The following is a 23,240-nucleotide window of genomic DNA, read 5'->3' on the forward strand; positions in this document are numbered from 1 at the left end:
TATTGTACACCTTTAACTTAGCTGCGCAGGTATAAGGCGTGCATGGAACTGGACCGCCTTGACATGAACAGTTGTATGTGAATTAACTACACGCATGGTCGTGATGTAGGTTATGTTTATATACTATATAAGTCGATGACGCGGGTGATAAGAGAGGCATTCCTCGGATCCCCAGTCACTCTTTAATTTGCCTGTCGAGGTAAACCAGTCCATAGTATGTTAAATTGTTTGTTTGAAATCTTTTTCTTTCGGCTCGTATACGTAAAAACATTTTTAGTGTTGTGATTTTATCTCGACGACCTTTGAAATTTAAAGCTTGAAGCCGGAAACGAAACCTTTGACTGAAACACAACTACAGTCGGACTCACATAAAACAACACACTTCTTGCTACCCAGTCTTCACTTTGACGCGGCTCGTATGACATTGTGTGAGTGAGTGAGTGAGTGAGTGAGTGAAGAAACCGCCGTCATGTCACTAGATCATTGCATTAAACAGCAACCGAACAATCACACACACATCTGACAGTTGATCATCCCAAGCAGCGGTCCCAACGCATTATGTGGACAAGAGAAGATCCAAGTATATCCCCATTTCTTACTAATTGTCACGAAAGCAAACACTAACGCTAAATCACCGAATGTGTATAATTCTGAGAAAAAAATAATTATATTTAAATTGAAAAGGATACCCAGTGAGACGGGAAATTCGTGAATCAGTGAGTTTAGTTTTACTCACTCAGCAATATTCCAGCTATGCGGCGGCAGTCTGTAAATTTAATAATCGCGTCTGGACCAGACAATCCAATGATCAACAGCTTGAGCATCGATCTGCGCAATTTGGAACGATGACATAAGTCAACCAAACTAGTGAGTCTGACCACCCGATCCGGTTAGTCGCCTCTTACAACAAGCATGGTAACTGAAACCCAATATTCTAACCCGGGCCTTCACCACTGGTTCATTGACTATGAAGCAAGAACACTCGGTATGTAGTCATCGTTATTACGTTATTACATTGTTTAATATACATGTTGATTCAGACTTGGACAAAATTATGGATTTGTTAATTCTGGAGATGTATCATCTCAGATGCATACGTTTCGCTTTAATATTTTTCAGTTCATTTTTTATTACCGGCTCACCCGGCCCTTTCCGGCCTGACTTTTCTTAGTCCGGGTGTTAGGCATTCCGTTAAAGAATTCCTTAAGTGAGGAGTCGTCGATTTAGACATATAAATCCTCAAATTGATTTTAACGGACACGAAAAGGAAACAAGCCAGTTATGTTATCCTCACACAGTACAATCTGGGAAGCTTAACAGACAGATCTAATCTACATGCAAGTAGTTGTACGCCATATGTGCTGATATGATGCACAAAGCGCGCCAAGCATTGTGCATAACAAACAATAGACTATCATACCACGTCACTAATGCGTCGTAAATTAAACAGATAGCTTGGTCGATACATTCAGCAGTCTGATGCTGGAATATGCCCGTGAATATGCCAGCTTTACAATCGATCAATGATTGGTTAAGCGCTTGTAAAGTTGATAACAGATAGGAGATTAACCGGAGGTGAGCTAAACCAGTACAGCTGCCTTCCCAAGTAAACAATCTGATAAGCCGTCATCGCTGAGCGGGATTTTTTCGAGATAAGGACATCTAGTGGAACAAAGCTCGTCCTGGGATAACAACATGAACGCGCCTCTCGCTCTGACTGCAATCCTGTTCGGGGTTTTATCTTGTACCCAAAATGGCAGGGCTTTCAATCTGACAATTGTTCACACAAACGACATTCATGCACACTTTGAGCAGACGAACGTTCATGGAGGCCCTTGCTCGGCGAAAGACGCCGCGGCCAACAAGTGTTATGGTGGCTATCCCCGCATCGTGACCAAAGTTAAGGAATTCCGGAACCTTAAACCAAACAATACCCTTGTCATCGATGCCGGGGACCAGTACCAAGGAACGTTATGGTTCTATTACTTCGGAGGAAATGTGACAGCGGAGTTTGTCAACTTACTCGGCTACGACGCAATGGTGAGTCTTCTGTGTCTTCTAAACCCACACTGTTATTCTTCTGTGTGCTATCCCAGTATCCATGGTTACATTTGTATTACTTTTTGTACTTCCGGAAATTATTCTTTCGTGAAATTTTGGTCATAAAGTGATTAGATTAGCTAGACTTATTTACAAATTCCCAATTTTTTTTATGAATTAAATGGAGCTGTAATTGGTGTGTTTGTGTAACGTTATATTGCATGCCGTTTGTGTTGTGTGTCCGCCCCTCGACGTTTGATGTACTTTGGTCTGTGATATTACGAGGGGATATAAAAAGGTTTAGATCTTAATGACTTCTGATTTGTGCATGATAAAAATAACTGTATGGTTGAAAAGTGATTTATATCATAGACATAAATATAATATTGACATGCACTTGTCACTAGTTTCCGGTCGCGTGACACCTAATTACATGTACCCCTATTGAAACGGCGGAAATGGATAAGAACGGCAGTCATAATTTAAAGTTTTTGGCCCTCGAGGGCCACCCGGCGAGGCCCATTGAAGAGCAACTGACAGAAATACGAGTACCCCATTGAACTCAGCACTGATACGTTCATTGTTCATATACTGTTTATAAAAAATAGGGGAACATTAACTGTGAAGTCTGGTTGAAAGAAATCCCATTGAGGAACGTTACAATGACCTTCATCTTGCGTATGCAACATTCTTTCACGTTATCACCACATACAAACACAATGCATGGAAAGCATGTGCACAACGTGGGAGCCTCCTACACGTGCATGGGATGACATTATGAATCTTGACGTTTTTCAGTCAGGTTGATAAATCACTGTAGACCATTGTTCCGATAATTTTCTTGCATCTGTACATGGTCAGCGTTTTCAGGGTCAAATCACTAACTACTAACTGAAAATTGTAAACCTGAAATTTTCATGTCATACTCCAGTCACCTAACAAGGGGGATAACTGAACGAACAGCTTTGCTTTGAATGAAATCCATGAGGTGATGTATTCTCAAATCATCCATTGTTATTTTATCAACATTGATACAATCCCATTTGTCTCCCAATTTCGACAATCGTACATTGAAAGTACAGTTTTCCTACTTTTTGAAGAGTATAATTTGTCTTGACCTCGATAAACAATTTATCCTGGAACGTACATAAGCATGCGAAATGGAAATAAAACTTGATTTAGAAGCTAATGTTAAAATCAACTCAAATTAGAATTTTCTTGCAAGTGAATAGTGCCTTAGCTGTGTGACTGCAAATCAGCATTGTTTGGGGCCCTGTATTCATTTCATTTTGCTCTGGTATTGAATGTTTGCTTTAATTCAGTAACAGGGGAATGTGTTAAGCAGGGTAATATGTGGATGACCCTTACCAACAGTTCCACAGGGGCTTCACTGAATCAGTAGAGATTACTGCCTAGAAACACACACGCACGCACGCACGCACGCACGCACACACGCACGCACGCACGCACGCACGCACGCACGCACGCACGCACGCATGCATGCATACATACATACATACATACATACATACATACAAAGCAAAGGGATTCGTTAGAATGAGTGAGTGAGTTTAGTTTTACACAGCACTCAGCAATATTCCAACCATATTGCGGCGGTCTCTACATAATCGAGTGTGAACCAGACAATCCACTGATCAACATCATGACCATCGATCTATGCAATCGGGAATAATTACGTGAAATCATCTAATCACGTACCTCCGCTTATGTTCACGATAACATGATTGTGTGGTCCACCTTTTGTTCAGACATCTTGATTGTGTGGTCCACCTTTTGTTCAGACATCTTGATTGTGTGGATCACCTTTTGTTCAGACATCTTGATTGTGTGGTCCACCTTTTGTTCAGACATCATGATTGTGTGGTCCACCTTTTGTTCAGACATCATGATTGTGTGGTCAACCTTCAGTTCAGAAATCATAATTGTGTGGTCCACCTTTTGTTCAGACATCATGATTGTGTGGTCCACCTTCAGTTCAGACATCATGATTGCGTGGTCCACCTTTTGATCAGACATCATGATTGTGTGGTCCACCTTCAGTTCAGACATCATGATTGTGTGGTCAACCTTCTGTTCAGACATCATGATTGTGTGGTCCACTTTCGATTCGATAAAACGATTGTCTGGTCCAGCTTCGACTCAGACATCATGACTGTCTGGTCCAGCTTTGATCCGGATAACACGATTGTCTGGTGAAGAACAACAACCAAAAATGCTCAAATCTACCGTAAGCATGATGCGTCAAAGCTTAGTTCTATATTCATTTAGTAAAACATCTGTCACGTAATATACTTTCCTAGTTTGATTAGAGTCATAAATATTCATGAGCGTGTGAATTGTAGATATATTCAGATAACAGCAGATGTTGAAGGAACATGTGTGTACATCCAGGGCAAACTTTAACCTCTGACGACCTTATGTTTAAACATCCAGGTCACTGCGAAGTCTGCGAAGGACAAACGGATCTTCCCCTTTCTTGACCGGACATATGTTTGCCATGCAGTGCAAAGTAATATCTATGATATACAGATTTCTTTACATACATACATACATACATACATACATACATACATACATACATACATACATACATACATACATACATACATACATACATACATACATACATACATTTTTTTTTCTTTATCTGTAAAATATGTTTATTGGAGAGACTAGTTATTAGTCTAAGTTCTTCAATGTGAGCTAAAATGCTCATGGCCATACGCAATGTTAGCGAAAGTTCTGGATTTTTAACTGAGCGCCATTGATTGACTTCATACACTGCTTCCACATGAGAATATGAACTGGCTTTTAAGTGCCACCATCTAACGCTTTAACTACTAGGCCATCCGACCATTGCCATCCCCTGTGATTTGCTAGATGGTGATGTGAATATTTGGGCCATCACTTGTGATACCTACACTAATCACTTATCAAATACGCACATCAGACCTGTTCTGAGACTAGCGCGGCGACGCAATGTTGACTATAGTGACGTTGACGAGGCTCCTATTATCTGTCATACAAACCCTGAGACAAATTAATCCAAGAAAGCCCATGCAAGTTTAGATTTCTACAATTTCTGAAAACATGTTCATTTCAGAGATTACATGTTAGCCTGCGTGGTCCCGTACGTTCCTTCAAAGCTACATAATCAAAGACTGGACCATTGTCATACGTAATGTAAGCTCATTGAATAGATCTCCCAATGTGCAGACATGTACTTCCCCCATTCGAAAACTTCCCCCATCGTAAACCCTACCAAAGAAACTCCCACCATCTAACACCGACCGCCCACAAAACGTATAAGAGGTTTCATTTCCATAATTGCCAGTTGTCAGGACACAGCAATGTACGGTATTGTACCGTTAGACCTTGCCAGTCGTGGGAAATAATTATTTGCAATGACTTCCTTTGGACTTTTAAATTAATATGTAACATTACACGATAATGGTAGCGTCAGCTCACACAACGTTCATTATCACGTTCATTCAATGTTCATGTATCCAGTCATCTCTCGTATGTTGACTCACACTCCCTTGATAATTATCTACCAGGAAGAGCTGTTTCAGTAATGAGCGTGATAACTGCCTTGACGCATGTGGACCACGTTATCAGCTAACGCTTTCAGAGGCTGACAAGACTTTATTTTATCTGCAATGCCATTTTGTAGAGATAGCTTCATTATTAATCAGTGCAGTCGTGTCCATACTGGTCTCCCAAGTAATAACAAAAAGTGTCATTTAGTTATAGTCCTTTTGACTCAAAAGTGGATAGATATTTTGCAGTTGAACTCGAGAACTAATAAACCTACAATGCTCAATGAAACGCATTCTCTTCCCACAGGTTACTTGTCATATCTTCCAGGTTACGGCCATATTTCGCGGTTCTCAAAAAATGTCCTAGCGGCAAAAAATGGCAGCAGATTTATCTCCCTTTTCTTCTGTCCAATCAGAACACGTGTTACATCGACCTAGATTCAAATTGACAAATGCAAGCAATGTGGAGAAACAAATATGACATGACTGAGTTCTGTCTAGAAGAAACATTTGAGTATCGCGCTCGGGAAGAGGTTCTAGTTTTCACGATGCATCCGGAAATTACCGAGATGTTTCGAACGATCGCTTTTGAAACAAGGTCGCTGACTGCACTACTAAATCTGATTGCCTCCAATCACGAGTCTTGAACACTCGCACCATGAAAGGGTCGTATTAGAACAGAGGTTACGTAGGAAGATATGAAAAGTAACCACTGTGGGAAGAGAATGAATGAAACGCTGATCACAATCAAAACATCAGACCAACTGTTTGAGTTTCATGCAGAATTTAATATATGTCCTAAAAATGAAAAGAAAGTTGTTTAACAAACTATCATTAAAATGTTTACACAACTCACTATTTTGTTACGAAAGGAGTACAAAGAGAGGAACACCCCGTTGCACGTGACGCACGTGCATAAGTGCAGACAAGTAAGACATAGTATTATATTGTTATTAGTTCTCGAGTTAGATCATTGCAATTTATTGGTCCGCTTTTGAGCCAAACGGACCATAAAAGATTCTTGTATTATTATTAGTCAGTGCTGTCACGTACATTGTGACTTTCGACGTCTAAAATAGAACGGGGATGTAGTTGTAATGGTTATTACATGTTGAACGTGTAATCGTTAATCAGTGTGAGAGAGAGGGGGTGGGAGAGAGAGAGATAGAGAGAGAGAGAGAGAGAGAGAGAGGGGGAGGCAAGGAGGGGGTTAAAGAGAGGGGACAGAGGAGGGAGAGGTGAGAGAGAGAGGGGGTGGGAGAGAGAGCGAGAGGGAGGGAGGGAGGGAGGAGATTAGCATTTCATATTCATAACATAATGCATCGTGATAATTCACTGAATATCGAACCGTATCCAGTGCCAAACAGTTATTTGTTAGAGAAACAGAGCACCATTAAATTACTCATCAACCTGACATACACCAACTGATCTGTACCAGTCACCTCCAGAATAGTAACGGACTGTGTGTCATCATCGGCTCTGGTCCCTGTGTTCATGGGCACACGTCAGTTGTCATGCAATCGATTTACGCTATTGCAATGCACTCAGTATTGGGCATTGTTCTACAACCAATAAACGTGAATGATGTTTCAGTCTTGCATTCAAGTATCACGTATAAACGCCATGTTAAAAATAACTGATGACAAACTAGGACGTTTGTATTGTATGAGAGTTGCTCATTGTTAGCGTACAAAACCTACGGACGGATCTGAATCAAGTTTCTTTATCGAGAGAATATCTGCGGAAAATGTTCAGAATTTACAATTAGACGTCGCGCATAAAAACCGTGTTAAAAATCCTCGACGTAAGCTGTGACCTTCGTTTTGCATGGCAAGCACGTCGTTATGGTTTGAGTCGGTACAAAAAATACCTTAATCACGACGCCCACTTAAAGATCTGTACCTGCAAATGTCGTCATCAACGATCACTTTAAAAATCAAATTGACAAATGTCACGGCCTCCTGTATGGTGAAATGACCTTAAAACAGCTGTATCCCGTGACAACAGTAATCTCCTGTACACCAGAGAGGGTTTACCCAAGTTTTGTGGACCTTTTTAACAAATGTTTGGCTTGTTACTTACTACTTGACCTTCACCCTAGGTTCCCAGTGACTAAACGCCATACAACACTGGTTAGGCCATTAGTATATTTTATATGGTTCTCATTTGGAATCGAGACTGGCAAGTGAGTGACTATGATTTTATCCGCTTTTAGCAATATTCCAGCAAGCAGTATCACGGCCGGTGACACCAGAAATGGGCTTCACACATTGCGTCCATGTGAGGAATCGAACACGGACTTAGGTGTAGAGAGCGAACGTTTACCTCTCGGCTACCACACCGCCCCTACTCAAATCGAACTACTACCAGTAAGAGAGCGCGCGGGAGTCAAAGATATTTTTCTAAATGTGTAAATAATTTTAGAAAATTTTAAAACGTAGATCGCATGAAAATATTCTTTGTTGTAGGAAACAATTTCAGAATATTGGAGATGAACCTAGGTCAAGCTTATCGGTGAAAGTAGATTTACATTATCACATCTGGGATAAATGGAGACAAGAAAACGTAATAATTATTTCACGTCGAAATAAACTGCAGGGCGGACAGAAAATAAGAAACAAATCTATAATGTTGTTACAAACACAATGTGATTATACATGCCTCGAACATAGATAACACGATTGTCTGGTCCACTTTCGATTCAGATAACATGTCAGGTCAGGGTTTCTTTTGGTGGAAACAATAAAAAAAGAACCATAGGATCTAAATCATGTTATCTGATTAGAAGTGACGACATCCACGGAAGTATTTCTACCAAACGATCACTTCAATCAATTCTATCCTAATAAGAAATCTAACGGATCCAGGCCCGGGGACGCTTTTGGGGATTGAAACGGTACAAAAACTAACATCGGATCGAGTGTTTCGATTCAGATAACGTGGTCCCCTTGTCCAGTTTCGACTCAGATAGCATGTTTCGATTCGATGTTCAAACAAAGTGTAAGTTTTTAGGTGTGCCTGGAATGTTATCTCGTCTGATGTTAACATCATACTTCTTTCTAGAAAAGATAGATATGTTATGTCCGACCTGGTATAACAGGGACACATTTTCACACCAGTGAGCAAACAAAGGTACATTCAAAACTAAAGCAGGGGGTGAGGTAGCCTAATGGTTAAAGCGGTCGCTTGTCATGCTGAATACCCGTGTTCGATTCCCCATTTGGGTTCAATGTGTGAGGCCTATTTAAGGTGTCCCCATGAATAGAGTTAAAAGCAGCGTAAAGCCAGGCACTGTGGCTGTCATTTTAAAACAAATAGGACAAAACTTCTTTCTTATCTGTAAGCACGTATTTACACAAACGTTTGTGGTTCATAATCATTAATATGTAATGAAAATATAATGGTTGCCGATTGAAACGTTTACTCTAACCTAGTGGGGGAGAAACTGAAGTACTGTACTCAAGCTTTTACAGTAACCTTTGTGCCCTTCAAAGGTTGCTCAACCAAGAAATAGTTTTATAACACTGTAGCCTCACCTAGATAGTGTTGTTGCTAGATGATGTATTCATGTATACATATATTAAGACGTATGTATCATAAGCTCTGTATGATTCCCACGTAGTACCAAGGTTAGGATAGGTTCCCATCCATCTGTTGCTTGTCGAGGAGCGACCTATTTGGGCCTATTGACAGGCTCCGTGATTAAGTTGATTTGTTGGTTAAGGCCGCACTCTGCAATATTCCAGCTGTATGGTGACGATCTGTAAATAATCCAGTATGGACCACACAATCCGATGATTAACATCATGAGCATCGGCCTATGCAATTGGGATGCGATAACATGTATCAACGTCAGCGAGCTGGATCCCGTTAGTAGCGTCTTGCGACAAGCGTGAGTTGCCCAAGACTAGGTCTAACCAGGATCTTCATAGATCCTCGGTGACGTGACTGTTCCGTGTTTTGTACACGAGGATGTGGTTCGCAGCCAACGTTGTCACAGTGAACGATCCACTCACATTCAGCGATGAACGAGGACTCACATTCAGCCAGTCTGACCACCTGATACGTTTGATGACCTCTTACCACCAGGACAGTCCGTTGATGACCTATTCCAACCCGGAACTCAATTGGATCCACTAACTTAATTAACTGGACTTCCAATTTGAAAACAACGTTGATTTCCGTGTTGGTGGACTTGGATCTGTTAGATATAATAAATGCTTCAGAGAAAACATTTTTAATGAAATAAAATATTAAATACTTCGGAATCAATACAGTCATACTTCAGTCACGTAGGTGCAGAATTGGGCGTTTTAATAGCCCTCGGGTCACAGACAAATCGAACATGTCAGCAAGTACATGGTGGAGACAACATGGACACCAGGTATGGACAGGTTGTAGGCAGTTGGTGTCACATTAACTGCCATCATGCTGATAGGTCACAGTCTACCGATACACCGTGTTAATCGTGGACATATGTTCTGAAGTTTCCTCAGCACAGATAATTTTAATTATTGTCAAGAAATTTCAAGCATGACTTTTTATATTATGCGTGTGTGAGATGAGTTGCACGGACTCTACAATGTTTACATTTGGTGCAAGAAGGCAGCTTCTGTTGTCGGGTGACATGGGGGCTAACCCGGGACCCGGGACCCAGACCCAGACCCAGACCCAGCACAAGGAGGAGGGGATCCCAGCCGGACAACGAGGCGGACACCAGACTGGCCAGTTTAATGTGCGAATAAGACAATAGCGTCCATGAGTGAAATGCTAACAACCCTGAAAAATTCAGTGGTCCAGAACAATGACAAATGAAATAATCAGGTGGAACAAATTCAAAACGAAAATAAAGATCTTAATAAGATTGTGACGACTCAGACAAACGCTAACCATGATAAAAGGGAAAACTATTCCATAAGAAATAATTTTCTTTGGAATGGAAATGGAAGGGTGGTATGAAGCGTCTAGTGAATCTAAAATAAAAGTTAGCTCATTTCTGAAGGATACGTTATGTCTACAACATGAAAATGATATTCTTTTCGATACTGTCCACAGAAGGGCACTAAGCCAGAACAGGGGGAAAATCCGATTGTGTTGATAAAGGTCATCTCCAGAGCCGACAAACTTACTCTGTCCTCAACAGCGTAAGGCAGAGCTGAAAGGCAGCACAATTTTCAGAATATATGAGGACTTCTCTCAAAAAACAAGACTCAGAAGAAAACAACTCATACCACACCTCAAACAACCTAGGGACCAAGGCAAAACAGCATACATCAAAGGCCACTTTCTAGTCATAGATGATATCAAATTCATGTCGTATAGTTCCGGGGCTCTAGTCGTGTTTTATAGCAGGTTGGCCTTGACCCCGTGACTGATATCGACGTTGATATTGACACCCGATCAGAAAGCTATAGCGGGTATTCCGGATGAATCACAATCTCTGCCACCAATAAGCCTATTGAGTTGGTATGTGAACGGCCTATATAATAAAGTCATCCATCCAGAGTTTTGTGACTTTATCACTAAATATGATATAACATGTTTGACCGAAACCTTTAGTAACTTTAGTAACTTAATCGCCTGTCATACTTCATTTCAATCAGTTCGCTTAAAGGTAAACAACATCGGCCGGTTCAGCGGTGGTGTCGCTATACTTATGCGTTTCAGTATTTCATCCTTTTTCCAAAGAGTACACGGGGAGTAGGTGGACACCGTGTTTCTTGTGTCTCTGCAGCGTATACGGATAGGCAAAAAGCTTATACGAGGTTGTGGCCATATAACACTAAAGATGGGGCTGCAAAGTTACAGTGTGGCTCAAGAAACGAATTGGCGATTGTAGAACTAGACTATATTCTTGGTTTTAGTGTTGATTTTCCACCCTTGGACGAAGATACAAAACGAGGAATTTGATTCCCCACTTGTGTTCCCAAATCTTGAAAACAAAGATCGGGTTGTAAATCACCCTGGAAAAAATTACTAGACTTATGCAAAACGTTTGGATGGTAGTTGTTAAATGGCAGATACTAAGATGAAGGGGACTACTGCATTAGCCCGATCGGTCCTAGCACACACGATTACATTGCAGTATCAGCGCCGTGTACCGTTATGTGGGGTACTTCAAGAATGTCTCCCCCGCGGAATACGAATATCTCCCCCCCGTAGCCACACTCTCACCCCTGTTGGGTGTGGACAGGCCAACCGGGCCAAGTATTTTCAATGCAGTAAAAGAAATACATTTGAATGGAATAATGAAAAATCACAATTATATCTTGATAACCTGCAAAAGGCTGATACAAGCGATATGTTTCAGGACTTTATGAGCGGTCTACATGTCAACACTGACAAGACAGTAAACGTACTGCAGTGCATTCTGCTGTGGGCAATATATGGAATGTAGATATCCCCAAACTATCAACTCCAAACAACAACCGGAATGGTTTGATCAACAGTGTCACACTCTTAAACATGAAGAATATAAAGTGCTTAATATGTTTAGAAAAAAGATTAGAATTTGAATTATAGATACAAAGACATTGCTTCTAAGTTCAAACAGACTTGTAAAATAATAGTCCTAAACGTTCGATTACTCAAAAAATCTATGATGCAGCTTGTTCCAGAGACTGTTCTGCTTGTGAAACTTGTGAAAAAATATACCACAACTCGAGCCGTGGAAGAAAGTGTATCGCAATCAACATGGGCTGAATACCTTAAGGACTTGTTAAATCCAACGTTACCAGAAGACGTCAAATCCTACAATGACAAACGTGATTTTAATACATGTGTTGATTGTATGAATGACGATAATATTCTATAATGTGACTTTACAGATCAGGATGTACTAAATGCTATCAGACATCTGAAATGTAACGAATCCCCAGGATTGACGGTATTCCCGAGTTTTTCAAAGACTCTGAACATATAATTGTTCCTTATTTAGTATTACTGTTCTCTCATCCGGCTTTTGGCGAAATTCCTGGTCAGCTGGTATTATTATCCCACTAAATAAGGAAGGTACATCTGACGCGAATAATTATAGGGGAATCTCTCTTCTGAATGTAATGAGCAAATATTTTGTTCCGGTTCTAAACAAAAGATTGAAGTACTTTTTTTTGGAACTTCGTGAGATAATTGGAGTATATCAGGGTGGATTTAAGACTGACCATTCGACTGTGGACAGTATCTTTATTCTCCAGACAATCATTCAGAAGTATTTAACGCGTAAAAATGGGAAGATAGATAGATTTTGGCAAGGCGTTTGATATGGTGAATAGGTTTAAACTACTACGTGTTTTTATGCAAAATGGTGAGTGACTGAGTGAGCTTAGTTTTTAGCAATATTCTAGCAATATCACGGCGAGGGACACCAGAAAATGGGCTTCACACATTGTACCCGTGTGGGAAATCGAACCCGTGTCTTCGGCGTGACGAGCGAATGCTTTAACCACTAGGCTACTCCACCGCCCCCTTTGGCAAAATGGGATCCATAGTAATTTTTTTCAAGTTGATTAAGATTATGTATACTAATGTCAAGGTCATTGTAACCTATGAGAATGGTAAGAAATTAACTAAATATTTTTGTAGCTCCTGTGGGGTTCGGCAAGCCCGTGTCCTTAGTCCGGTACTATTCTCTTTATATATGAATGAGCTTGTACTAACAATCGGAAAAGGTTTGATGAAGGTATATTTATCTCCGAAAATATCATCGCTTTGTTATTTGCAGATGATTTGTTTTTACAATGGGTGGACCCTTGCACAAACAGAAAAAATGGTTTTATAATGGTACCCCAATGGAAAGTGTCAATACTAATAAATATCTAGGACGTGATAACTCCCAAATTGATTAGGACTAGGGCATTTAAAACATCTGATCAAGCTAATAAGGCGCTGTGGCCGATCAAGTCATTTATAAGACGATATGATATGTAGCTCTCAGAAGGATTTTATATTTTTGATAAAAAGATTGTACCAATTCTAATACATGCGGCCGAGATATGGGGTTTGAAAGTATTGAAAGTATTGAAACTGTCCTCCGAAAATTTGGCATAATTTTACGTCAGATTAGTTAAAGATCATCGAATGCTGTTATATATGGGAATGTGGGAGGGTACCCTTATGCAATGTTTTTTATGTCAAAGGTATTAAACACTGGCTGAGATTATTGAGAATGAATCAAAATACATGTCCATATCAGTGTTATAAATTTTTATTATCTGTTGAATTCAGGAAACGTCCCATGTGGGCTCGACACGTCAGTGATTTGTTATTTTATTTTGGCTTTGGTACTGCTTGGATTTCCCCAGGTGTCGGCGATACAAAAGTGTTTCTATAGATGTTTACTGAAATTATTAACAACTGCATCGTGCTCGAGTACTGAAAATGAAACTCACATTGTCTATATTTATTTACGTTCCTAAAACAGCCCATGGTTATTATTATTCCCTCCACAACATACATACATCATCAGACATTGATGTCATGAATAATTTTCTTTCTTCTGGTGATCTACCTTCAGTTTTTGGCGATCTATAGCCCGTTTTGATATTGTATCGCCCTCTATAGTTAAAGTGTTTTAGATTTTATTACTACTTTTATATATGTATCGGTGATAATCTAGTTGTTCTATTGTCCTTCCTTGACAGACTTTTCACCACTCACTATTATATAAAATATTAACGGTTCTCGTCACGATATGGCTGAAATATTGCCGATGTACATTAAATATTAACTCACTCACTCACTCTTCATATCAGGGCCCCGTTTCACAAAGCTCTCGTAAGCCTAAGATCTCGTAACTTTTCTCGTAGCATCCGTCGCTCCTATGTTACAGTATAGGAGGTACAATGGCTACGGGAAAACGTAACGAAGGCTTCATTTAGGGTTTGCTTGTACACGGCTATATTACCACTAAGGTTCTCTGGGCTATACTCCAACAAAACGTGGTACGTTTGCTATTAAACCTTTGAATGCCAAATCCTCATGGCACTTTACAGCTGCTATGGATGAAATGTTCATGATATCTACCTGAAACCTAAATGTAATACTATGTTAAAATAACCAGTTATTTCTATTTTAACTTAATTGTATATGGACTTAACATGTACTCTTAACTTTCAGGCGTTGGGTAACCATGAGTTCGACCGAGGCATAAGTGGACTACGCCCCTTTCTGGAGGAAGTCCGAGTACCCGTACTTAGTGCCAACATCAACGCAAGTCTGGAACCAAGCATTCAGGGGTTGTTCCGGAAGAGCATCGTGGTGACCATTGGGGGTCAGAAGATCGGGATCATAGGGTACACCACCACAGACACCCCGTCAATATCGAATACTGGTATGTTGAGCACATCAGGGCACATATATGTAGTGGAAGAAGAGGGCACATGTATGCGGAAGGACAGACACAGGTATATAGTTAACAGAGGAAAGAAAGACATATGCATACAGAGGAGCATAAGGGCACATTTATACAATGCACATTTCGGGCAGATTTACACAGTGGAACTTCAGGGCACATGCATGCAGAGGAACAATAGAGGGCATATATACAGTCGGTCATTAGGGCACGTATGGACAATGGATCATCAGCAAACATGTATACAGTTGAACATTACATATATAAAATATAGTTGATGAGAACCTTTCAATACAAAATGCGCCGAAAACTTTTGATGATTGCTAATAGTTCTTCACACTTATTAGCAGTGGACGTATGAGTTGAAAGAGGCTTCCCACAGTGTACCCATGAAGGTAATCGAAACCCGACCCTCAGCTTTAACTACTACCCCACCGTCCAAACCATACGTGTATTCTGTTCACCAATGCATGAATTGTGAAATATGAACAGTGCTTGAACTATTATTAATTTTCGTTATTTTCACCCACAGAAAACCTGGTATTCGATCCCATCATTCCCCACATGAAGGCGGAAGTTGACAACATGAGGACTATGGGTATCAACAAGATTATTGCCCTTGGCCATGCCGGCTATCAGTTTGACCGTAAAATGGCGAAGGAGGTGGAAGGCCTGGACATTGTCGTCGGTGGCCACAGCCATTCTTTCCTGTACACAGGTATCGCATGTTTGAGTTTCTTCGTCTGTTGTGTAACGCCGCAATCAGACTGAGAGAATGAGTTTAGTTTTACGCTGCACTGAGCATTATACCAGCTATATGGCGGCGGTCTGTAAATAATCGAGTCTGGACCACACAATCCAGTGATCAACTGCATGAGCATCGATCTGCGCAACTGGGAACCAATGACATGTATCAACCAAGTCAGTGAGTCTGACCACCCGATCCCGTTAGTCGCCTCTTACGACAAGGATACTCGCCTTTTACGGCAAGCATGGGTTGCTGATGCCCTGTTCTTCCCCGGGACCTTCACTGGTCCCCACAATCAGAAACATTCATACATGTCGGCAATCTGTAATTCTACCATGGCTTCAGTAAATACGGGATTGTGACGCGTAGCGTGAGGTTTTAAATACAAAATTTAGAGCTATTATAATTTCTGTATATACCGCTGATTTTCCAACACAATACGTTTATCTACATTCTACCATAACCATGTTATTCAGATTTTAAATAAGTACATGATGTGTTTGAAAATCAAAGGTATATAACGTGATTATATACCTCTGGATGACTTTGATTAGCCAATCACAATCCAGTATTTACTGAAGTCGTGGTAGAATAGGTCTTCAGAAAACCATGCTCGCCACAAAAGCCGACTATGCTTGTCGTAACAGGCAACTAACGGGATCGGTTGGTCAGACTCGCTAACTTGGTTGACACATTTCATCGGTAGCCAAATTGCACAGATCGATGCTCATGCTGTTGATCACTGGATTGTTTGCCCCAGACTCGAGTACTTACAGTACTCCATATAGATGGAATATCACTGAGTGCGGCGTAAAGCAAAACTCGCTCACATACTAATTTAAGCCGCACTCAACAATAATCCATCTATGATATATGATACACTAAGCGTTGCGTCAAAACGGCACCTACAACGGAATCCTCCATTTGTACTGTAAACCAGGTACATTTCTCCGCAGGATTTCTTTTCTGATCCCCAGGTACACCTCCGTCAACAGAGAAGCCCGTGGGTCCGTATCCTACCATAGTAACACAAGCCTCAGGGGTGAAGGTCCCAGTGGTACAGGCCTACTGTTACAGCAAGTACATTGGGCACATAGAACTGGAATTCGATGACGATGGAAATGTTCTGGCATGGGAAGGGAGGCCAATACTTCTAGATAAAGACACGGCACAAGGTAAATTGTTACAGAATGAATTCTGAATGTATGGTTTCACGTCGCTCTTTACAATGGGACACTAGAAATGGACTTCCCCGTGTGGGTCTTCGACGTGAAGAGCGAACACTTTAACCACGACACCACCGCCGTGCCCTTAAAGAGAATCGTCGGTGGTGACTGTTAGGGTTTTAAAATACAGCCCAATAAGCCTTAACGGATCCTTTGGTCTTTGGTTTGAGGCCCAAGTTCGTCGCTGTCATGACCTTTAGTCCTTTAGCAGTGATTTGTTATGGATGTAAAACGTTAATTTTGAACACATTTGTCAGCGTGACCCATGTTAACAACCCATTTTCTTTACGTTACCGCCATACGTCACGACGTTATTTGATTTGATTAGCCTTCGATTGGCAACATCTTTATTCTCATGGCCCTCACTTACACGGCGAATGTATATTAGGTTGTAAGACCTCTGCTTCCAATGTCTGCATTTCAGATAACGAAACCCTGATAAAAATGGAGCCCTGGGCCAAAGCCGTCAACGCGTCTGCCCAAGCGGTTGTCGGAACAACTGATGTCTTCCTCCAGGGGGATGAACATGACTGCCGCAAAATTGAATGTAGCCTGGGTAGGTCGAAGAGAATCTGTTTCACGGAATACATGCACTTTTCATTTGTTTTCGCAAAATTCACAATAAAACTGCTTATATAATAATTCATTTTTCATATTTATAACAGTCAAATGGATAATTTTTTTCAAAACGATGAGATCTCGAACGAGCACCTTGCAAGGGGAAAATAGTTTTGGACATTACTGTATTTCCATGTCGCTGTTTTCTAGGCAATGTCTACACAGACGCCATGATCTACAAATTCCTCCAGCTTGAAAAATCCCACGAGGACTACTGGACTTCCGTTCCTATAGCACTCTGTAATGGTGGGGGGATACGTACGCCAATTGACGTGGGTGAGTATTCCATCATAAAATGCTTGTATAACACAATCCATAACGGATGAAATAAACCAATCTCACAATATATTCTCATTATCATTTGAGTTCTACTTTCGAATTTGAACTGTGCAATGCCATGCCTTCAACGCTCCTATTATTTCCATGAGGAGTTTCCAGTGTGTCGTAATTGCTGTAAGTGATAAAGGTATTGTAGGATAAACAACCTGGGATATTCACTCAAAACACTGCGTTCATTATCGGCTTCTGAAGACTCTTCACATTCAAATTACGCCTTAAACATCATTATAAGTGGGTATTATGATATACCAAAGATTCGTTTAAACCAGTTTACAGTAAACCATGTTTATAACGAATATCCTCTTAACGAATTAACTGATATAACGAAATATTTTTTGGTAACTGTTGATCAGCATTCTAGAAGGTAGTCCTGTTTGTTACAACCCTGGTTTTTTGTACATTCGTAATATATAAGATATTTACGACAAGGAATCATACCCTGTACAATGTTTATCTAACCTAATGGTAATAGGTCAAGGCGCCTATCCTATCTGTTTACAACAGTATATTACTCTCTCAATGTGCAGTGCACATGGACTGTGGCACAGTCGACCAACCTGTATATGGGAAAGCCTCAATAACTAGGTTTAGTGGCTGCAAGAGCTGTATAGTTGAGACTGATATGATGTGCCTTTGAGATTGACATCCAGCGATCGAGCTGAAACAAACATGTATCAGCTGCATAGACATGTGCGCTACATAAATATCCTTTGAAATTCCTGACACGAATCCAGAGATATGTTATGGCATGTGGAGTGCTCTCGACTTGAGATGTAACATAGGAAACAGTATGTATATACATGCATTGTTTGGAATGCAGGTGAAATTACAATGAAAGACGTGTTATCCGTGCTACCATTCATGAACGACATCGACTGGATCAAGCTGAAGGGAGAGTTCCTTCTCAAGGCCTTGGAACATTCCGTGTCCAGGTATCCAAAGTCAGAATCTGATGACCTTTTTGGCGGTTTCTTACAGGTTTCAGGTACGTCGAACTATCAGCTGTGTGCTAGTCTCTGCAGAATTGTGTCCCTTTGACCTACCATAGTTGACTGATTGATGTAAACGCCACACAGGGCAATATACCAGCTGTATGGCGGCGGTCTGTATACAACCTCGTCTGGACCTTTATCCAGTGATAAACAGCCCGAGCATCAATCTACGATGGTATGTGTCAACCAAGTCAGCGTGCCTGACTACTCGATTCCGTTAGCTGCCTCTAACGACAAGCATGGGAAACTGAAGACCGATTCTACCCCGATTCTACCCCATATCATCACGGGTAACTAAGGAATTAAAATAGGGTTCACTGTTGTGCTTCAGTTCCTGTACCCTGAAATGTGGCGCAGTCGAATTTAGCAACACATCGAGTAATACCATGTTTAAGACCGATATCAAGTCATTATTGACTTATATGGTCAGTTGTAAAAATGCCTCAATTGATATTTTTCAGTGCGCAGATGAATGAATTGAAAAAGCGTCATTTTGAACGTGTGAACTGTATTCCAGGTTTGGTGGTGACATATGACGTCAGCAAACCAGTTGGCAGCCGAGTGGTTGATGTCAAAGTGCGCTGTGCCAACTGCACAGTTCCAAGGTTCGATCCCCTTGACAAAGAAACCTTGTATACCATTGCACTGCCGACGTTCACGTCTGACGGTGGCGATGGCTACACCGTCATACGAGACAACAGGATACAAATGCCACCAATTGGTAAGATATCTTTAAAATTGCAGTTGGTATTGGTAACATACGCTGCCTTTGTGGTGTGTGTGTAATATAGTTTTACGCCGCTTTTAGCAATTACTGCAACATCACGGCGGCGGACACCTTAAGTGGCCTTCAGACATTGTACCCATGTGGGAAATCGAAACCTGGTCTTTGGCGTGACGAGCGAACGCTTTGACGACAATGCCATCCCAACGCTCTTGTATGTATTCGCCTTAAACCATTTTTTTCCATCTGTAGTACATAGATGGTTTTTCATTACGTGTGTTTCCTTAACAGAGGAAATATCATGCGATATGAATCTGTATTTTCCGAACCTTTCGCGAATGATATTTACTTATCACTTTCATGTGCATATTACTCTTTCCCTTTTAAGAAATAAATGCCCCCATATCACGTCCAGAGACATGACTAAGAGACATCATTAAGTATGTCGTGCTTAGTGAGACATGCTTTCCATTGCAGGGTGAAACAAAATAAATAACCTGTTCACTCCCTGTTTATATTCATTCGCTGAGAAAAGAAAATATTTAATTCAAAAAATGAGTTTGGCAGAATAAATTCAACGGAAACAAGAACAACGATTCAGTATCAGCAGATTATATCTCGTATGATTCATTGATATTCAGCTTTCGAAAAAATGTCCCACTTCCTGTTTACCTAATTTGCATATCAGATTTGCATATCAAATAGTTATGTCACAAGGGTATGTCATACTTGGCTTTATGTCAAAAACCGACGTCAATGAATGCTTCAGTTAAATGATATAGTCACTTAAGAATGTGTTCATTTTCTTTTTTTTCTAGGTGCTCTTGACTCAGACGTATTTGTCAACTACGTGAAGAAATTTTCTCCCTTGACCCAGGGTGTAGAAGGCCGTATCCGTTTTGTGACCGGAAGTAAGGAACCAGATTGCGGCGTGAATGGTGGTGTCGTCACTTCCGCAAAACTCTCACTCATCGTTAGTATGATAGTGATACTTATGTCTACGTTTAGTTGAGTCAAGGGACATTCTCTTCTGTGACATAAGAAATCCTGCCAAAATGAGTGTCACAAATATATTTTACTAAACCGGAATTTCTAGAAATAGGAATTGTTTGTTTACGTTTTCCAATTTGAATTTTTCTCGTTGTATCGTACCATATTTTTTGTCAGTTTGATTATTTTCTTGTCATTTCAAATGAATTTGTCCTCGATGCTTCGAATATTTTGTCGTTATTGCAATTAATTGCTCGTTAGTTTAAGTTGATTATTAAAACTCAAGATTTCGAGAAAATTGAAATTCTGAGAAACATCGACAAATAAATGAACTTACGCTGAAATTATTGAAGTAATGAGAAATAATGAGTTGATAGATAAAAAAATAAATAAACAAAATCGAAATAATGAGAAATTTGTTGTTGAAATTTTATACTTCCATTGAATACTTATTGAGCTTTGTCACTCAAACCCAAATACGCCTTGTTCAGTCGTTTGCAATCGTTGGATCGTTTGTTGAAAAAAGAAAAACAAAAACAAAAAAACCAAAAAAACCAAAAAAACCAAAAAAAAAACCCCACAATCATCTCGATGGAAGATAATGCATTATTATCAGTCTCCGGTTACAAAGACATTCTTTCATCTTTGGCGTTTTGCATGGTGAATCGAACAATGATCTTCGTAAATAGTGTTACATGGAAACCTCAATAAGGCCATTATCTCAAACTGGGCTAAGCATGGCCTAATCGTCAAACAATGAACAACTGACTCAAGTAGATTGAAATGTTCACGTAAATGTTCATTCTTATGAGTACCATTCATGCTTTATACATTATCATGGCTCCTATGTCCATGTGCTGTCATTCCTTACATGTATGTATGTGTACATATATTGTCACCATATACCTGTCGATATCTACATCGGAATACATCACTTTAATTGCCTGAGACACATATGAACATGTCTATTTGAGAGGGTAGATACGGATTTCAAGGCATTTTAGATCACCTGATGCCAATAACTTGTAAGATGTTTAAAAGGGTAAATCTGATTTGCATATGCACCGTTATAACGATTATTCAATGTTTAAATTGAGAAGACAAACTCTGAAGCGGTCAATGAAACCGCTCCCGATCAGGGCCCGGTCGAACAAAGCGAGCTCAGCGCTATGACTGTTGTATGGGACAGCAAGCGTGGGACATTGTACTTAGTAGACCTGCCAGTCACTTCGGATTGAGATTCCTATGTGTAAACAGAAAACGGGAAAATGTTGCTTTTCAAGCAAAAATGTGAACAAAGATAATTTTTGATGTTTCAAAACACTTTTTTTCACAACATCAAAGACACGTTTTATTTATTTTTACTACTACAAATCAGAAGGATATGTTTAAAAATACTAAAATCATAGGAATGGTTCTTTTACAGTCTTGCACACTTCAGTTTTATAAAGTTTCTGTTCGTGTTTAGTATATTTGCATTCTGTAGACACATGAGGTTTTGTGATTAATTGAATTATGCATTACCGTTGTCTGTGACAGTTCAGATTTGACAAATGTGTTTGACACAATACCATTATTTTGTTAGCTGTACAGTTATATTTTTAACTAAACCCTTAACTTTAACGCGTGTCACAAATATGGAAGTGGAGCCAACTGTGAATAGTCAATCATGTTTATTCCATGGGATTCAAACTTCTTGAATGGGTGAGTGCCAACTGTGAATAGTCAACCAAGTTTATTCCATGGGATTCAAACTTCTTGAATGGGTGAGTGCCGCATATGGCGCTTTCCACAATATCACGCTAGAAATGGGCTCCACCCATGACCTCACTGTCCCTTACTCAGTGTGAATGAACTTGGCAGGATACATAAATGCACATCATACTAAAACACTAATGAAACATATAAAAGTGGGGTTAATGAACGGATATTGCTTCTTCTGGTGGACAATGACAGCTTTTCTGCTGTGAAGAAGGGACAAGAACAAGTCGAGAAACGTCATGACAAACAAATAGACAAGCAATTATCCATGATCAACCAAGTTCTAAATGTCTTCGAAGAATTTCACATATTTTGTCATGGTATTTATTTATACCTTCTTAATTACCAGTGTGATGTTCTGGGACCGATCTCTCGAAACAAACTTTTTCTCAAATTTCAAAAAGGTGACTTTTGCATTTTTACAATCAAAAAGCACAAACAACATAGATGAGTAATCTATCCCCTAAACTCAAAATGTCTACTGTGTTTGAGTTTCTTATCGATTTCAGTCCATTATAAGAAATGCATTTTCCTGCCATTTCTCAAACTTAAGTGAAAACTCAGACGGGCGTTTGTTTCGAGAAATCAACACCTGGTCTGTGAATAGGTTGTGAATCTAACTTTTGAGGAATAAAATTCATGTTGCATACGTGTTGTATACATAATTACATTTTCTCTATTTGATGTTAGTTATGTTTGTAAACACTGACACGTGTGCCTTCGTTAGAAGGTTTACGGTAGTCATTGAACGTGCCAGTTCATGACACGGCAACCTCGGCGGCCATGTTGCATGAATGGGCGACTACATATATTTACTGTGAAGATCATGTGTTATCAAATTCAACATGTTGTCGAGATGGTATCTTAAAGAATTACAAAAAACCAGACTGTTA

At 40.1% G+C, this 23,240-nt stretch overlaps 1 protein-coding gene across 1 annotated transcript; it reads left to right on the forward strand.

The window, feature by feature from the left end:
- The first annotated feature begins 1,292 nt into the window (after window positions 1-1,292).
- Window positions 1,293-21,001, forward strand: LOC137288090 (5'-nucleotidase-like). The gene is made up of 9 exons (XM_067820467.1): window positions 1,293-2,040; window positions 14,715-14,928; window positions 15,482-15,667; window positions 16,675-16,872; window positions 17,348-17,479; window positions 17,692-17,817; window positions 18,701-18,865; window positions 19,390-19,593; window positions 20,415-21,001. Exons 1-9 carry the CDS (start codon window positions 1,696-1,698, stop codon window positions 20,606-20,608), a joined length of 1,764 nt encoding a protein of 587 aa, XP_067676568.1. The 5' UTR covers window positions 1,293-1,695; the 3' UTR covers window positions 20,609-21,001.
- Window positions 21,002-23,240: the final 2,239 nt, after the last annotated feature.

The sequence above is a fragment of the Haliotis asinina genome, chromosome 6, assembly GCF_037392515.1.
Source record: "Haliotis asinina isolate JCU_RB_2024 chromosome 6, JCU_Hal_asi_v2, whole genome shotgun sequence".
Taxonomy (NCBI): Eukaryota; Metazoa; Mollusca; class Gastropoda; order Lepetellida; family Haliotidae; genus Haliotis; species Haliotis asinina.